Source organism: Erpetoichthys calabaricus, chromosome 2, assembly GCF_900747795.2.
Source record: "Erpetoichthys calabaricus chromosome 2, fErpCal1.3, whole genome shotgun sequence".
In the NCBI taxonomy this organism is placed as follows: domain Eukaryota; kingdom Metazoa; phylum Chordata; class Cladistia; order Polypteriformes; family Polypteridae; genus Erpetoichthys; species Erpetoichthys calabaricus.
The window spans coordinates 142,025,391-142,045,615 of NC_041395.2; the positions used below are offsets into that span (position 1 = coordinate 142,025,391).

At 40.2% G+C, this 20,225-nt stretch overlaps 1 protein-coding gene across 2 annotated transcripts in view; it reads right to left on the minus strand.

Moving 5' to 3' along the window:
* Positions 1-20,225, minus strand: part of si:ch211-51h4.2 (uncharacterized) — a 377,084-nt gene that overhangs the window by 48,478 nt on the left and 308,381 nt on the right. For both annotated transcript variants that reach the window (XM_051923955.1, XM_051923956.1), the window contains exon 13: positions 13,110-13,152. In XM_051923955.1, the coding sequence (XP_051779915.1) occupies positions 13,110-13,152 (43 nt within the window). The remainder of the gene's footprint in view (positions 1-13,109; positions 13,153-20,225) is intronic.

A 20,225-nucleotide genomic window follows, 5' to 3' on the forward strand; every position in this document is an offset into this window, starting at 1 on the left:
GCCATGTGCGCCCAACTACGTTGCGCATGTTAATGTTGCCTGTGAAAGGCTCCCTGTTTAAACGCGGCTGCCAGGCATGAAGTGGCCCCTTCATCGCACAGCATTATGATTTTTTATAAGGGAAACAAAATTACAAAACAAAACCCTTGGACATTGATTCGATAGGAACGGCCTACTCGGAATCACTGTCCGAATAGTAATTATGTGGTGGTGTAGGAGCATTTCTGCTTCTCTCCGTTCACAGTCCGTCTCGTTTTCACGACGCTGTCGTTTCCTCTCACGATCTCTTCTCAACCTTTCTCCAATCTCGCAGGTTGCTTTGTGGCAATCCAAAGAGTAAGGCAATATACACGGAGCAATGGTTATAAAAGGGGGACACAGGCTCTTTAAAGCATAAATAGGGATCACTTCACTGACATGTGAGCAAGCCACGGTACAACTGTGAGACACGCAGCACTCGCCGGCTACAACGTAACAATAATAATTTCTGGAACGTGCTGTTACGTTGTCATTCATTTTACCCACTGTCTTTCTTTCATTCATATGTTACGTAGGCACGTACCTTTTATCTTCGGCAATCTCATTCTCTAACCAGGGCTCAGGAGCTAACCAGCGTAACACTGTCCACCACCCCTTTCGTTATTCCGGCACATTGTTGACATCCGTGAGTAACAACAACGTACTAAACTGGAAGGTGGTCTACGCATGCGTGGAATTCGCAAATAAAGTTCAAGATCCAAATGAAGATTATATATAAAGAAAAGATTAGTTAATTTAAAGCACAACAATTTGTTTAGTTTGAATGTCTGTGTTTTGAGGTGTGACTGGAGTACTACAGTCTTCAGTAGTATAAGCCTGGAGGAGATTCTTAATGCAATGCCTATTTTTTATCTGTCTCTCTACTGCCATCTAGTGCTTCTTCTTCTAATTCATTCGCGGACAAACAAAGATCAAGATCCAAATGAAGATTATATATATATATATATATATATATATATATATATATATATATATATATATATATGTATGTATATATACTGGGGGAAGACTCGCAGAAGCACTACAAATGTACTGAAGTAGATTTTGAATTCTTTTTTTTGAATTCTAATTGGGTTTGATTTTTAACTTGGTTAGCATTTTGGTTTTGGCAACAATCTTAAAATAAACTTCTATAGCAGACCCCTTCTTCAATTTAGTCCACTCTTTTGTTTTCTCTGATAAATAAAGATGCTTGCTCATCATTGCTACTTGATGTTCAGTGCTGGCACATGAAGTCAGTATGAAAGCTTGGACGCTGTTAATATCACAAACTATTACAATGAGAACATGCCATTCGGCTCTTCAACATTGATTCACCTAACTCTTGCAAAAACAGATCATATCTTGTCTTTAAGGTCCCAAAAGTGCTACTGTCACCTATTAGATAACTTACTACATGTATTTATAGTTCTCTGTAAAAAAAAAAAGTTCTAACATTTGTGTGACATTTATCCATAACCAATCTCAACCTGTGTCCCCATGTTCATATTGAAACAGTAACCACTGGGATTCAACTATCCAGCATACTGATTCACTACATGATTAGGAAAAGAAAGGACAAAGGACATGATAAACTTGCAGGACTCTAAGCCAAAAAAATCCAATGATCCTAAAATACAAAAAACCAAAGCTCACAGTCAAAATAACACATGCAAAGTCCAAACTTCCTGAAATTATTTTATCTTTAAGTATCTTTTTTCTGACTACAAATCCTTTGATATCAAGAAATAGTGTGTCTTAAATACTGTCAGAAGAAAAGGCTTAAATACTGAAAAAGAGATAACATCACACAGAGCGATTTCCTTTTGTTACATAGACACCACTATAAAAGTAAGTAAATTGGGCAAATAATTCCAAAAGAAGTAAAAAAATAATATCCATGATATCCAAAACCCCTGAATCATAATTAATATCATTTCTCAATTTCTGTTCATGCTTTGCTGTCCTGGAATCAACTAAGTCACTATTCTCTAGACTTCCTCTAGCACTGTTATGTCTTTTTTATTGTAATGTGGAAGTCCAATCTGTACACAGTATGCACTGGTGTGGCCTCACTACTGTGTTATAAAGCTTGAGCATGACCTCACTTGACTTGTACTCCACACCTCTGCTGTATAAACTAACATTTTGTTAGCCTTTGCGGCAGACGGCCAGGATCTTTACCAGGCCATGGAAGGACCAGGGGAGGAAGTATTTTCAAGACTGTTTCTCCCCTGAACCAACAGAGGACAGCCCCCCTGGCTTCCAGCGGGACCATGGGTTATGAACATGGACGCTCAACACTGCTGAGTGCCTGAACATTTGCAGGGTCCTATTTGGCAGCACTTCTGCCACACCTGGAAGTGCTGCCTGAAGAAGCTCGTTGGGCACTTGGATTCCTTCCGGGTGCCCAATAAAAGGAGCCAGTCACCACCACTCAATGGCCAGAGTCAGGAGGAAGTGGACGAAGCTCATGAGGAGGAGTGGAGGCAGAAGGACTGGCTGAGAGAAAGGACTGTATTTTACTGTGCGGGGGCTATTGTGTTGCTGTGGGAAGCAGAGAAAAGCGCTCCCCAACTGTAAATAAAACCTTGTGCTATGCGGTGAAACTTGTGTCCAGCCTGTCTGTGTCGGGGTTAGGGCAGCTATATGTGCCTCCAGGCTTCATACCTTCTTAATGGCTTCTGTACACCGGCTGGATGGAGATAGTGACGAGTCCACTACAGCCTAAGCCTTTCTCATAGGCAGTGCCATCTCTGCATTAAGGGTAAGTGGGCCACTGCCACCTCATCTCCCATTGATGGTGCTGTTGGACAAAAAGTAAGTCGTAAACTTGTCTGAATAATTTAACCTATTTTTAAAATGTTTACAGCAAACTCAGCTTAGTCATAATAATATTTTTTTTCTAATTTTCTGTGATATGTTCAGTGCCATTTCTAAAAAAATATTTATTTTTGGAGCATGTGAAATTTTCTTGGTTCCTGTTTCTACGAGCCTGTTCACAGGTTGTTTGGGCAGGTTGGACCCTTGCAGTGTTCTTGTCATACCTATGCTCATGTGTGCATATGTGCAGCCTGAACTTTTCAGTTCCAGCTTGGAGTTTGAATGCTGGAGGCAGACAGTGTGGTGCAGTAGTTAAGGCTTTGGATTTCAAACCCTGAGGTTGTGTGTTCAAATCCTTTGACTTGACACTGTGTAATTATATGCAAGTCACTTGACCTCCCTCTGCTGCAACTGGAAAACCAAAAGAAATGTAACTAATTGTATCATAAATGTAAATAAATTGTTATAAATTAAAAACAAATTGTATCATAAATCATCTCCCTGCCTACAGAAAAGATGTAAAACGTGTGCTCACATTTATAATACAGATTGTGTAGTTATACCACACTGCCGACTAGAACATTGCATAAAGGGATCATTTTCCTGCAGATCATCTAATGTGGTGTACCTAATTCTCTGTATGAAACGTCCTGACATTGCACTCTATGTGGGAGAAACTGGACAAACACTCTGCCAGAGAATTAATTTACACAGGCTCCACATCAAGCATGGCAACACAGATGTTCCTGTAGCAGCCCACTTCAACAGCCATGGACACTGTGAGAGGGACTTTGAAGTCACTGTGCTTTTAGGCAACTTCAGAACACAGCAAGAGAGAAAAGAATGGGAAGTTAAACTCATGCTAAAATTTAACACATTACAACATGGTTTAATTAGAGACAAAAGTTTTATGGCCAGATATGAGGATTGTTTGCATCTCTCGGACTGACATAGACAACCTGACTACAGATTTCATCTGTTACGTGGCTGCCCAAGTCTTAATTCAGTCCAGCTACATTTGTCACGATTTAGCTATTACCAGATTGTCTCAGGGCCGTCTTAATATAATGGCACTGGCCGGGGACCCTAGGAGCATAGGGTCCACTGATGTTTCTGATGCTTATGTATGTTTCTGTTCTGCTATCAAAACAAGGGCCCTAGTGCACTACTTTGCCTGTTTTGCCTGGGGGCCTATGATGCTGGAAAGCTGGCTCTCGGTTGTGTACCATACCACTTAGCTTACTATGTTCTGCAAACTTATCCAGCTAGTTATTTATGTTCTTGCCAAAATCATTTAAGTATATTTATATGCTCGGCTGGGATGTCTCTTCCTTGTATGGTCCAGGGTAACAAGCATGGACAGAGCATTACCACCTCCGGAACACTAGCTTTTCCGCCACACCCGGAAGTGCAGCCGGAAATGGGGCAACGAGCACCTGGAGCATTGTGCTTATTGGGACGGTGTTGTACCTGTGGAAAATGAGGAAGACGTTGCCCACAGGTGAAGAAAAAGAAAATAAAACATGTGTTTTATCAGTGTGCCTGTCTGTGTTGGGTTGAGTGGTTGCTTTGCCCTCTATCTTTGTCACTATATATATACTGTATATATATATATTATGATAAACCCCAGGCGTCGGTGAGCCCCAAACCCCAACTCGATCACCAAAACACAGTCCTTTATCAAAATAAATGAAGGTTTTATTTAAATACCTCCAAAATATCACCAATACGCACAAAACACTGGTCTTTTCTCTCACTACCGCACTGCCCTCCTCCAGTCTATTGTTGCCTCTCTACCACCCAGCTCCAACTTGCCTGAGTAAGGGAGTGTGGTCCCTTTTATTACAGACCCGGTACTTCCAGTGCCAGGGCAATTGCCCGATGGAAGTACTTCCGGGTCACACGGAGGTCCATTATTTGAGCAGGGAGCTGGTTTCCCTGGAACGCCCTCTTGCGGCACCCCGTGACCCCAGCAGGGCTGCCCTGCCAGACTACATTTCCCGGCATGCCCTGCTGGCTTCCCACTGGGTGGAGATATCACGGACTGCTGCTATCTAGTGTGCTGGGGGAATAACACTTCCCTAGTGAGCTCTCTGCTTCTATAGGAGCTGTCTGTCCATTTCTTCCTTCCGGGTCTGCTTCCTTTCCTGGCCGGGATGTCTGCCCAGCCCGTGTGGCATCTACAAAATATATATATATATATATATATATATATATATATATCCATCCATCCATTTTCCAACCTGCTGAATCCGAACACAGGGTCACGGGGGTCTGCTGGAGCCAATCCCAGCCAGCACAGGGCACAAGGCAGGAATCAACATCACCAGTAATGTGCCAACCCACCGCAGATATATATATATATATATATATATATATATATATAAGTCGTTTTAAGTGAATACAGCACTGATGTGCACACAACCGAGTCCAAAACAAAACTGAGGGAATAGGGAAAAGGTGGAGGCTTTTAAAGGACAAGACAGGAAGTGAGGTCAAAGGGGTTGGGCTCATGAAGGTCTTCAGCCATAGGTTCGAGCCTGGACGTGACATCACAGGGGCCGGAGCTGGCAAGGTCTCCTTCCATAGGCTCGGTCCCGGAAGTGACGTCAAGAGGGCCAGGTGGGATCTCCTGTGAATGGTCTACAGCAAGGGTTCCCAAAGTGGTCGATATTGACCCCCTGGGGTCGATTTGAACTTTCTAGGGGTCGATAGTTTCAATGAAAAAATTTGGGGGTCAACGACAGCAAAAATAGACCCCCTTACTACTGCTATTTGTTTGTTACTTCAAAATATCTATGATTCCAATAGGTACCTAATTAAGAAGTAAAATCATTTAAAAAAAACACATTACATACCAAATTTGCGAACGAAAAGGTAAAATGTGTCATTAAAAGAGTCACACGTAAGAATGCATGAAAACACACGTAGCACAAACATGTCTGTTCATTGTCTTATCGAACATATCAAAGCAAGTGCGGATATGAAAAACCATTGCATGTAATTAGGGGGTCGACGGTTTTAAAAGTGTTTGGTAAAGGGGTCTGAGGCTGAAAAAAGTTTGGGAACCCTTGGTCTACAGGAAAGGGAGAAAAAGAGTCAGTGCACTCTGCCACATCCCGGTATGACTCGGAATTGCCCTTACTCAAGCCCTTTAGCTGCCTCCCATGCGCACGTGTGTGACAAAATATACAGATTATATATATATATGTATACATTCAACTGTGAAACTTAGGCACCTTGATTTTTTATGTAAAAGTTTTCTTAGAGGGCGGCACGGTGGCGCAGTGGGTAGCGCTGCTGCCTTGCAGTTGGGAGACCTGGAGACCTGGGTTCGCTTCCCGGGTCCTCCCTGCGTGGAGTTTGCATGTTCTCCCCGTGTCTGCGGCGGTTTCCTCCCACAGTCAAAAGACATGCAGGTTAGGTGGATTGATGATTCTAAATTGGCCCTAGTGTGTGCTTGGTGTGTGGGGGTGTTTGTGTGTGTCCTGCGGTGGGTTGGCACCCTGCCCGGGATTGGTTCCTGCCTTGTGCCCTGTGTTGGCTGGGATTGGCTCCAGCAGACCCCCGTGACCCTGTGTTTGGATTCAGCGGGTTGGGAAATGGATGGATGGATGTTTTTCAATCTTTCTGAATAGGTACATTCAATAAAAGTAACAAATTTCATATTTCCTAACGTTAATCTTCAAAAAAATTAAAATGTATCAAGGAGGAGTTTAAGGTAGAGTGTGTGAGGGAGCTGTGCAGTATCGAGAGTCAAGTGACCCTGAGGTCTTAGAGCCAAGGGTACCAATTAAGACTGATAGTAAGTGAAGAGTGGAAACATAGTAGCATGGGTAGGGAATCCATTCCTGGGATTTTGGGAATCCCGCATGTCATTCCCGGGAATCACACAGTGCACGGGCATCTCCCATGTGAACGGTTTTTGAGCAAGCGACACTTATTTTTAATAAAACTACTGCAATATGTTGACACCAATAAAAGACTAACCTTAAGTACAAGCAGTTCATGCTGTCATATAAGTACATGTATCTAGTTAGTTGCGGTAATAACAGCGTAGAAAGCACAACAAGTTGAGCGTGCGGTCGTCCAGGTGAGAGCGTACCTTCGTGCAGAGTACGCCAGCTGCTAAGAAAGCACACTCTGCCTCCACTGAAGTAGGCGACACAGTCATCAGATACTGATACACTTGTTCTAACAACGCCCACACTTGCTGTTGCTCTGAAACACCGCATTTTCAGCTTTTACTGAAGCATCCAGTTTCTTGTCATCATTCTGTGATGGCAAGTTTCTTGGAACAGATAATGCGGATGCAGCAGACTGACGCATTGCAATTTGCAAGTTGCTGTTCAAAGCTGTTGTCTGATGAAGTGCAAGCTGCAGCAATGGCGCCACCTTAATTATTTTCAACTATAACTCTGTTATTACTTGATCGATTTTTACACTTTTACACGCTATATATGCGAGCTTGGCTGTTCCCATTCAGCCGGGAATTCCAGCAGTTTAATTCCCGGGAATGCGGGAATGGGAAACGTCTGGGAATTGGGAGCCCGGGAATGGACTCCATAAGCACGGGTAGAGCTATGACTGCGAAAAAGGGACCTAGTGCGAACAGTAACCAGAGGAACAGTGGGACTAGGAACTTTTACAACTCCCTGATGTGACAAGGCAGAAGGAAAGGATTGGCAGAAACTGGTCCCAGCAGAAGTGAGAGCAAAGTGCCTGGACCAAATGGGCAATAAGGTGTAGAGAAAGATTTTCTGCAATACCTCTAGCTGGCAGAACCATACCTTATCCATTTCTTGGTCGAGGCAGTGTATGATGTCCTCCCACGCTCGTGAAGAAACTAGATTGTCCTTTTGGCCATGAAGCTGCTGTCCAAAGACTTTGGGGGAAGACTAATATTACTGTCAACATGAGCAGGTACTTAAAACCATTGTGAAGGTCAGTAGTACCATCACCACATACAGAGAAGGCCTTTGAGTGGAAGAGGAGCAAGTATGAAGTCCTTGTCAGTGACTGCCACAAACAAATAAGGATAGCAAGGTGCATGCCTGTGGAGATAAGGTGCAGACACTTTGCAGAGCAGTCTCTATACAGGGCATACTCTGCATCACAAGGTAAAGAAGGAGAGGCTGCAGATGGCCCTGGATCAAGAGAGCAGATTCATGGGAGATTGCTGCTAGGGCATAAGCTGACATTTGATCAACCTCAGGTGGGTCACCTGGGTGTCCGATGTTCAAAAGACCTCAAAATACTCGATGACCACAGTTAACATCACCAGTAATGTGCCCTAGTTTAGCATCAATAGATGTATCACCACAAAACTGCTGACTACCAATCTTTACGAATTTCCCCTTCATGAAGTGATTTTTGAAAAAAAGGTGTCGATATACAGTATGTACTCAGTAACCTACATAAACAATCTAAGTCAAATGTTATCTGGACCTAGTGATTTGAGTCTTAAGCAGCATGTCTCCCTCTACAATTTCCAAATAACTAAGTACTTCCTTGAAAGACCTTGTTGTTGCTGAGAAGTAATCATACTCTTCCTTGAAAACTTTAGAAAAATGTCAATTTAGAGCATTTTCTATTTCATTATATTTAAGTTCACTAATATTGTTCCTTTTACACTTCACCCACACCTTCAGCTCTAAGCATCGTTTAAAGAAATCAAAGAATATTTACAGTATTTAAATTTTAAATGAAGTTGTTTAATAAAAAATATAAGTTATGTAGTGGTGGCATGAATCTTTGAGGTTTCCAATACAGCTATCATGCCAAACAACTAAAATAATAATTCCATTAACTTAAAACAAACTTAACAACATCTTCCCTATTCCTCTTATAGGAAGATAATAATGAGTAAGATAATAATAATAAATAAGCAACACAGAAAAAAAATAAAAATAGAATTAATATTGTAAACTGTTTGAATGTAAAAAAAATCATATAATTTTGATTTTTAACTTAAAATCAGCAATAAATGCAGCAGATGACAAGTGCTTCAGAGGTTTAGTACCACTCTAGCACAGTATCCTTCCAGGAGGTTTCAAGACTTTATAGGAAAAGCAACACTGGAAGGATCAATCTCTGATGAAACTCAAAAGACAAACGGCAAAGCCAACTGGACAGATTGGTATGAGTCAGTGGTCAAATCGAGTGGCCTGTGGTCATGACATTTACTATGATTTGTCACTGCAAAGACCTACATGTGTAGCCTGCTAGTTCTGATTTACAACTCACTTCCCAGTACTATAAAATAAAAGAAAACGAGGCTGATTATCTCAACTATTCCTTCTTACTATCTACTGAATACATACATAAATAATAAATAAATAGCTCTAGCTAAACAAACAACCAAGCACTAAATTCATTCTTAGAGACATCCTTTACATGAATAGTTGTGTTTCAGGTGTTTTCTCTTGAAGGCTGGATGAGTAAAAAGAGGTCTTTATATTTTTCTCATTACAGTTTTCCCCCATGGGTAGGATGCCAAATTGTTCAAAAAGAATGATCTCAGCTAAAGAAATAACATTTTTAACATTTTAACAATAACATTATTATTAAAAAAATCTGACAACGGGAACTGTTATTATATTCCATACTTGTATTGTGGAGGATGGTGTGTCATTTTTCCTGAAACTTGGTATATTGGAAATATTTGCAAAGCTTTCCTGAACTGATGAAGCCTGCACAGCATAAAAAGATGTCTGACTTCTTCATGCTTTAAGATCTCTTATATAATAGGGAATGAAGTGATAAAACAATACCTTTCGACTTTGATATTTAATTTACTTAGAGTACAACAATTACTTTATTAGTAAAACCTTATCCACAGTTATTGCAGCTTGTTTTCATTAAAACCGTAGGAAGCTATTACTTACTTTATCTGATACAGCAGTTCATATGCAATTGATTCTAAAGTTACCAAGAAAACACACTGAGATATTGCTATAATAACCTATTATCTCTCTTGTTCTGGCTCAATGCACTTACTGTGATGCTACAAAAATAATCATTAGAAACAACAGGCACAGGAACCTCATTTGCAAACTGCAATGTCAACGTTGTTGTGGCAATACATTATCAATATGCTGTAAAATTACAACATATTAATTTATTTTTCAAGAAATACATCACCAGCATTTTGTTAGGTAGCTGTAAATTCAGGGAAACAAAGGTCCATTAAAACATCCAAAAACACATGATTCTGGGATTACAATGGATAAAAATGTAAGGTTCACCTATGTAACACTGCTGTTTGCATGAGAACATTTAATATCCTCCCAAGTGTTTATCTTTACCTTTCTAATGAGGGCCAGTGACTGCTGATGAGCATTAGTAGTTGTAGTAGTTATAATGGTGTTCACACTACATGCGACATCCCAAATATTGTTGGAGAAAGATACCCACTGCCTGCAACAGTCTAGTCACAAAACACGGTATAAACCACATGACACTGAAAATGACACAGCCATCAGTCCAGACGCTTGCAACAGATGGACTGTGTGCAACAATTCATACCTTTAGATACAGTACATCACTGGCATCCACTTGTGAGGGTTTCTAAACAGATATAAGTTTTTCTTATAACAGTACTTTGATCTGTATTCAAGAGATATTTTACAACACCAGACATTCTTTGCAATGAATATTGAAGAAAACTATAAGACGTAAAGGATCAGAAAAGGAAATCATTATTTTGTATCCATCTTAGCATGGCACCGGCACCCTTCATTATAAAAGAAGAAACTTTGGTGTGAGTTACAAAAACAACCTAACCTAACCTGTTTTCCTCGTTTATGCTTCAGTTTGTCCACAGCTTCATCTCTGATCTTGTGGTTTTCTCTGTTGTTATTTGTGTTGCTTTTTGATATTTGCATTGTGATATTTCATCACTTTTAAAATGTATTTGCTTCTCAATGTACTGCTTTGTTTTTCTGTGTTGTACTTTTTTATTTCTAGAATTTGTTACAGTAGTTTACTTAATTTCTATGTTGAGCCCCAATTGGGAGAGGGGCCTCCTGATGATGCAGCTGATCAGGGTGTTTGTATGGGTCTATTTAAATGTCAGAGATGTCGCCAGGACTAAGTTCATTAGCTAGATTTCTAATGTTGTTTTGATTAATTTTCTTAAAAAATTATGCAGGTCCTTGTCTTTTTTTGACTCTGTTGTTGAATTTTGCTTTTACGAGGTGCAACACAAAAATAACCGTACTGGGCTTGGGGCTTTCCTGGAAAACCGTCTGGAGGTCAATTGGATGTGAATCATAGAACTATATCCCATCCTACACGCCCTCTCAAACCACCGACTGGCTAGGTATATCCTGTTAATTGCCCAGTCAGTATTTGCACAACAATTGCTACATGAGTTGTCACGACAATGTCGGGTGAAAAAAGCGAACAGCAAGACAAGACAAGACAACGCTCCCGCGTATGATGCTTTTTCCGTAAAGCAGTTTTTGACTGACAAAAACATTCCTGTTCTCGATCATCCTCCCTATTTGCCCGATTTAGCTCCCTGTGATTTTTACTTGTTCCCGAAAATCAAAAGTGACCTGAAGGGAACACATTTTTCTTCAATGGATAAAGTGAAGACAGAAATGGCAAGCCTGTTGAAGAGCCTCAAACAAGATGACTTCCAGCACTGTTTCAATCAATGGAAGATACCTATGGAGCGGTAGAGATCGGGAGGGGAAGTATATAGAAGGTGACAATGTTTAGAAAGCTGTAATTCATCAATAAATATTTTTGTGTCTCACCTCGTATATTGTGGAACTGGTTTTGTTTCTTATTTAGTTTGTTTTGCTTTGTTTTCCTTTTTGGAAATACTGTACTTTTTTATTCTTGATCCTTGAGCTATATTCTTTGACTTTTGCACTTTACAACTTTTTTGGTACAATGAACTGCTTATTTGTCTTAGAATTATTAGTTTGGTTCCTAGAGCCAGGGGTTCTAAACAGTTTTACTCTTCCATAGGTAGTAGGCATAAAGCCTGTTTATTCAAGTATTTTCTTTGACTTTGCATTCCCTGAATATATAACAGTTTACTGTATTGGTTTGGTGATTTGGTTTTGGAAGTAGGTTTTGACAATTCTTTTGGTTCTGACACTGTCCATAAATTTTATTTTGTCACAGCTGTCTGGCATTATCCATCTTCTTTTAGAAATGACCAACTTCCAACACCAACTCTCAACATGCTGTTCATAACAAGAACTTACATCTAGTAGAGAAGGGGTTTGCAGGCACTAACAGTAATGATGCACATTGTTATGTCATTAAAATAAGAAATGCACTTTGGAAGGCTGTAGCTACATACGTTGTTGAGCATAGATTTACATATGCAATATCTCCCTAGAACATTTGGAGACAAATGATGGTAGGTTATCCTGGATCTCTTTGAAAAGACCTTCAGTCCAGTATTTGTTTTAGTAACCATGTCCACCTTCACACCAATTTCAGCAATAGACCGTGATTGATGTGCTGACTTGGAAAACAATTCTAATGACCATTCCCCCACGGCGCCGCCGTGAGTGGCAGCCTTTTCAGCAGCTCCGTGTATGACTGTATATGTATGTGTACTTTTCTACTTTTATTTTTCTATCTATCTATCTATCTATCTATCTATCTATCTATCTATCTATCTATCTATCTATCTATCTATCTATCTATCTATCTATCTATCTATCTATCTATCTATCTATCTATCTATCTATCTATCTATCTATCTAATATCCTGGAATGTCTTCACCATCATGAACCGTGACTTTGACAATATTAAGAGCAGCCAAGGAAAGGAGCATACCATTACAGAAAGTGGCACCAACCAAGTCGGCATTAAAATCCATGAAAGAATTTAAAAAGAGAATGCTAACATGACTGAAATAGTCTGAAGTTCATGTGGATTGGCATCCTTATATCTGTCATGAAATGTGAAACTCTGCAAGGCTACCACAAACCCAAATAGCCAGTGATTACAAACAACTAAAAACAGTAATCCTAGAGAGACTGAGTGTCATCACTACAGACTTGCTGGTTAACAAGGTGGACCTTTAGGAGCTGAAGGCTTTGATCTTTATAAGCTTACAGCTAAATGGAAAAGGTGTTAAAATGGTGGTGGTAGACTTACATCTTTCATTTATGTACAGAAAACAATAACTTTTCATCATAGTTTTAACATCTTCTTCTTGATAGTTAATAAATAGTCCTGGATTTCTTTTAAAGTCGACTTCTACAGTACATAGCTTTCAAAATAATCATCTTACCTTTGCTAATGGAATTGTTGCAATTTCCCCTGCTTTCTCTGATCTGAAAGAATAGACATAAAGAGAATAGTATTGTATATTAAAAAAAAACTCTGTTGGAAGGATAAAATAAATGCTACTTCACAGAACAACCATAGGAAAATGTTTAAAATGAATCCCAGTATAAGGTGTTTACATTTTTTTTTGCTTACACTTTAATAATTACATTGAGCAAACTGAAAATTCAAACACAGAGGTTGCATATCTCCAGAACAAACAGCTCACACCAACTCACTGAACTTTACTGATCAGCTCCTAATGGCAGAATCTTGAAAGGTGTTCATTTTAGCAGGCAACTCAGAGGAAGAGACCCTGTAACGTTTCCCATTAATCTCCAGATGCACAGGTGACAGAAGGCATTATGAAACCCATATTGAAAAAAGTACAGGCAATAAAACTGTAAACTTCTTTAAAAGCGTGTATTAATAGTCTGTGTTGGGAAATCTAAAGCAGGTTGCTGTTGTATAAAAGAAAAAGAGCCAAGAAAAGGAAGGCAAAGGAACAGCAACCTGCTTTAAAATAGTTGACTTCACACTTTTAGGTTTGGCTGCAAAAAACTTAAGCCACTACTATTAATTTTGGAAAAGTCCAAATTAAACATTTTGCTTTATATGTTAAACAATGACATGTTTCCACAGACACTTAAGAAGAATGATGAAATCCCTCAGTTTCTCTACTCTTTACACTAAGGTATAATAGAGAGTTGGATAATTATTTTTAAGATGTTGGAAAACAAACATAATAACTGAAATGATATAATTCACATTTTGAAAGGTTAGCAATACTGCAATGTACTTCTGGGTTGCCATTTAGTCATTTTTAAAATCCATTTATTTAAAACTTGGGGTTGTGGTCTGGCTGAAGAACATCTGAGCAACTTCAAAAGCTAGTCAGGAATCTATCCAGGAGAGCAGGCCAGTCTGTCACAGGGCACACTTAATCAGACTCTCAACACAACACCAATGGAATGTGAGGGGAAATTCAGAATATTCATAGTAAATCTGTACAGACAACGGGACAGCACTCCAGCTCAAAAGAGACAGTGCCCAGGCTGGATGTGAAGCTGTGAGGCAGCAGTGCTGATCACCACATCACTAATATGACGATACACCAATCAGCCACAACATTAAAAGCACCTACCTAATGATGTGTAGGTTCTCATATTGCCAAAATAGCTCTGATTCATCGAGGTATGGACTGCACAAGGACCTCTGATGGTGTCCTGTAGTATATGATGTAAACACGCTAGCAGCAGATCCTTTAAGTCCTATAAGTTGTGAGGTAGAATGTTCATTGACCAGGCTTGTTTTACCAGCACATCCCATAGATACTTATTCAGATTGAGATACAGGGAATTTGAAAGGCCAAGTCAACATTTTGAAATATTTGTCATGTTCCTCAAACCATTCTAAACAATTTGTGAAGTATGGCAGGATGCACTATCCTGCTGAAAAAGGCCACTGCCCTCAGTGAATATTGTTGCCATGCAAAAATCTTTAGGTAAGTAGTACGTGTCAATGTAATATCCACATGAATGCCAGGATCCAATGTTTCCCAGCAGAACATTACCCAGAGTATCACACTACCTCTGCTGGCTTGCTTTCTTCCCATAGTGCATTCTGCTGCCATCTCTTCCCCTGGTAAGTGACACAAAAGCATCTGGCCAGCCACACGATGTAAAAGAAAGCGTGATTCATCAGACCTGGCCACCTTCTTCCATTGCTCCATGGTCCTGTTCTGACTTTCATGTGCCCACTGTAGGTGCTTTCAGAGATGAACAGGGGTCAGTATGGGCACACTGACCAGTCTGTGGCTATGCAGCCCCATAAGCAGCAAGTTGCAATTTACTGTGTGTTATGACACCTTACTCTTATGGCCAGCAGTACGTTTTTCAGGAATTTGTGCTACAGCAGCTAGTTTGTGGGATCAGACCAGATGGGCTCACCTTTGCTCCCCACATACATCAAAGAACCTTGGGCACTTGTGACCCTGTCGCCGGTTTTCCTTCCTTGGACCTCTTTTGGTGGGTATTAAATACTGTACTCAACATTCCTGCCATTTTAGAGGTGCTCTGACACCAGTTTTCTAGCCTTCACAATTTGCACCTTGTGAAAGTCGCTCAGATTCTTACGCGTGCCCATTTTTCTCACTTCTAACACATCACCTTCAAGGACTGACTGTTCACTTGGTGTCTAATATATCCCACCCCTTCACAGGTGCCATTGCAACAAGATAATCCATGTTATTCATGTCACCTGTCAGTGGTTTTAATGTTGGAGCTGATCGGTGTATGTTGTCACAATCATCTTTTTTTCATTTCATTAGGAAAGCACGCAGTTTAACAACCTGAAATTAGTAAAATATGATCCACCTTCAACAACCTTATGTTATTCTGTAAAATATATTAAAAAGGTATAATGTCAAATGATAAATATGTTGGCCCTGGAAGCATCCACATTTGAACAATGTACACATGAGAATGAGTATGAACTTGGACCAACTAATGCAACACATTCTCACTTTAGCCATTCTCACCTTGTTCATAATTGCCTCTTTTGTTAACTAAGTGAGTTGAATTGTAAATGACAAAGAAGTGTATTTATTTAAGTAGAGTGTCCCTTTGTGATGACACCCTATTTCCATTTAGCTCCTATTAATGAATGCAATGGATTTTGTTATCAAAACATACTTGACTGCTCCACAACACTCTTTCTTGAGAGGCCAAGCATTGTAACATAGAAAACACTGCAAATGACAAATACTATTTGTATTTTTGGTGTTAGGAGCTGCAAAGCAGTTTAATTTGGCATCTGACATTAATATCCAACCTGGATGGTATTTCCAGAAAGGACTCACCCTTTATTATTTTCAGCATTTTGTTTTCTTGCTAACTCAAATTAACATACGTGTATATGGGATTTTTTTTCCCACTGAACAGAATATGCTATGATATGATATGTTTCATATGAATGAAAAGTCTGGACCTTTAAACATCTAAAAAAGAAACTTAATCAAAAATGTATTCATCTTCTTTTACTATGACAGTCTAAAACTTAACAGAAGTCCAACTGTGTCCACTTTAATTGGATGACATTATTTCAGAAGGCATAGATTTGGTAAGGGGAATTAAAACATTTCTGTTGTTTTTAAATCTTCTAGTGTATTCAGTAATTAAGAAATGTAATAATATGGATTGATTTTTTCCCTTTCCTGGATCAAATCTACCTTGTTTAGAGAACTGACAAAGAGTTTGGTAAGTGTCCGGAGTGAATTACTGAAATAGGAAATGTGGCCAGCAGGCTGCCACCCTGTATGGCACAGCACCTATGTGAAGGCCACTCCTGACAACTGACCACATACTAGACACCTTGGGACCTTAAAATACAAAGTAGTGTCTATAAGCTTTTGTAAGCATGGCAAAAGACTCTTTGGTTTGATTATAGAAAAAACAAACCATTTAACCTAAATGCAAAGAGCTGTACCTGGTGAAAACTACATAGTCAATGACTTTGTGACAGTGTGGGTCAGCTTCATGCTCCCTCTTCATTTTTGGGAACATCTTTAACCCGACACCGTCGATAGTCATAACCCGGGATGAGCTGAGCAGATGAGGACAAACACACCAAGCAAGGGGATGGTGAAAAGTGTTCAAAAAGAGCAGTGTTCTAAATGTCAATAAATAAATAATCCAAAAAATTCAAAAAATAAACTGCACGGTTGAGACAGATTATAACAACAGTTATAATGCATCCCTTTAAAAATAGGCATGTCCTCCACTTATCCCGTTTGGACCTTGCAGTGTAAGAAGAAGCCCGCTGACAGGTGCTGTCAACTTTCTTCACTGGCTTCCGTTCCCTGCCGCCCTTCCTTTGGTGTCTGCAAACAAGCCGAGGAGCTCCACTTGTCTCTCTCGCCTCTTCCCTTAGGCCTTTGAGGGGAGACGCTGTCACTCAGGCCGCTCCTATTCCCCACGAAAGTGCTCAACAGGAGCACCCCTATCACCACCTCTGGTTTCCATGGCCCTGAGGCTCACTCCCGACCATCTGACTCACTCGATAAGTTTGGGCGCTCTCTCTCTCCATCTCTGCCTCTCTTCCATTTCCCTTTTGACCTCCTTCTCTCTTTTGATCATTGGACAGTCTGTTTTCTTCCGATCTGCTTTTCATTTTCCTTCTTCTTGCACTTGTACTTCCCTTTTTAAAGCTAGGACGTGACACAGCAATCAGCAGTGCCTGGCACCAATTAGGGGTTGCATGCGATCCTGCACCTGTGCACAAAGTGCAAGGGCATTCGCTCCCACATCGCGTACAGGAACTGCTCCCACCATGCTCCCACTCCCCATCAACACAAAGATGCAATTATTTATTTAAAAGCTGGCAATCAGCCGCAGACCTCACTTAACCACAGACTTATGTAATGCAATGAAGTATGGTGGAACTGTAGCAGCATCACATTATGTCATGTTTTTCAGTGAAAAGGATTGATCTAATTGTCGGGAATCGAGGAATAATGAACAGAGATAAATACAGACAAACACCTGAGGGGAAGCTGACTCAGTCTGCAAAAGACATCAGACATTGGTGAATGTTCACATCCGAAAAGAGTAGCAGCCCAGGGAATACTAGCAAACTCATTTCAGGAAGCTTCAGAACAACAAAGACTTATGTTCTTGAGTGGCCATTCTTTGAGTAGAATATCATAAAACATCTATGGAAAATATTGTGAAGATCTGACTATATTTTTTGAAGGGAACACTCAAGTCAATTATATGTTTAGGTTTTTCACTTTCATCAGTTTCAGTAATATAAGAAAACTGTTTAGCTACTTCATTTATTCACATGCTGTATGAATGAAGGTCAAAATCATTTGAATGCATAAACCATTCCACTGGTAAAAAAATTCCACAACTTTCTGGTATTCAAAGTAAAATGAACACTACTTAAAACACATCTATATTAATAAAAGGCAAAGCCCTCACTCACTGACTGACTGACTGACTGACTGACTGACTGACTGACTCACTCATCACTAATTGTCCAACTTCCCGTGTAGGTGGAAGGCTGAAATTTGGCAGGCTCATTCCTTACAGCTTACTTACAAAAGTTAGGCAGGTTTCATTTCGAAATTCTACGCGTAATGGTCATAACTTGAACCTCTTTTTTGTCCATATACTGTAATGGAGGAGGCGGAGTCACGTATAGCGTCATCACGCCTCTTACGTAATCACGTGAACTGAAAACAAGGAAGAGATTTACAGCATGACTCAAACGCGGGAACGAAGGTAAATGACGTTAATTGTTGAGTGTCTTTTAATACTGTGTAAGCATACATATTGACACGTGCAATTAAACGTGTGCATTTACGGGGTGATTTCTCAGGCTTAAAAGCTCGCATTTTATTAAAAAGGTAAATGCAAACTGTTTTCATTCTGAAGGGCACAAACCACGTTGGATTTTGTAATGATAGTTGATTAGTAAGGTCTATTAAGGGATACTTACAGAATGATTAGTAATGCCTGTGAATGCGGACGGAAGTAGGAGAATGGGCGTGAACTAAAGAACGAGTAGTAACATGTACAGTAAATGTCTCTAAAGTCTGTCTATTAAAAAGTTATTATATCTTTCAATCCTGTGTATTGTTTAACACTAGAATTACCAGAGCCTACGAAAAAACTCGTATATCCGGCCCACCTTAAATCGCTTCTTAAATCCGTTCACACCTCTCCGCCAGCATCCTTTGTCCTCTAAATGTGCTGATAAAAGACAAGCTGCCAGCAGCCGGCTATTCCATCCCCCCACCGAGTTAGAACGTGAGCGAAGTTTTCCCAGCTCACGCCTTGATGATTATGTGGGAGTGAAGTGGAGTTTTACAGTGGAAATAAGAGGTCATTATTCTAAAGTAATGTGTGTAAACACATTGTTAAAACAGAAACTTTTTCATATTTTAGTAATAAATGTTACAAAATGTAGTAGGCATAAACTATAGAATATATAAAGCCCGAGTTCCAAAGATCAAATAAACACTTTCACAAAAGCTTCAAGAATGATTCAACAGCTTCTGTGGCGTAGCACGTTAAGATTTGCCTCTTAGCGCAGAGCAGCTTTTCCTTGCCTCACAGACCTGAGTTCGATTCCCCGCTGGGGATGAAGTGTTGCTTTTTTTTTCTTTTCTTTTAAACCTCAAATGGACATAAAATTTATACATTGGTATGCACTGTCAGTTACTGAGATCGTTATATTTTCATGTGGGAGGCTCCTTTTCAAATATTTTTTTAACAATTGAGACTGCAATTAACAGGAACAACTGTCCTTATAACTTATTTTTAAGATCCATAACACACAGACAGACAGAGCACTGCGTAATAGAGAGACAGACAGGCAGAGAAGTCACTAGATATAGAAATAAACAGGGAAGCCACGTGTACTGAAAGAAAAAAGAACAACATGTGCGTTGTCCCAGCTGCACTGAATAAGCGCAGGCGCTCTAACATCACCCCTCCCCCGATCTTACTTAGAGAGTCAGGGACACGCTCTCTCTCGCTCGCTGCACTTGTTCCTGCAGGCATACCAGTAAGTGAATGAAAAGATGGAACTCTGGAGAGAGCAACATACAACTGTCCGTGACTGAAAACTGGTTTTGGCAGATACATTCACATCTTTTTGAAAGTTTGGCTCTGTGCCTTATTAATTGTCATTGCAAAGGCAAATCTAACAGGAAATTGTCTTTGCTGAGATGCACGCGCAGGCTCTCTCTCTCTCAGCAGCACAGGAGCCTTCCCAGCCCAGCCCCCCCCCCCTCTCTCTCTCTCTCTCAGCAGCACGGGAGCCCCCTCCCCCTCTGTCTCTCAGAAGCAGGCGAGCCCTCTCTCTCTCTCTAACATTGCAGCAGTTGTATAAACACTTTTTTTTTAAATGAGTTTTAAGCACAGGGGGAAAAAAAGGAACATTTGAACAAATCCAAACTTTATGTAAAAGCCAACCAAGATAGTAACATTGCAGGAGTTCACCATTTTTAATCAGGCGACTGACAGTAGTGGAGTCAGGCACAGAGAAGGTCAGCTGCTGAGAAAGCGTCTCG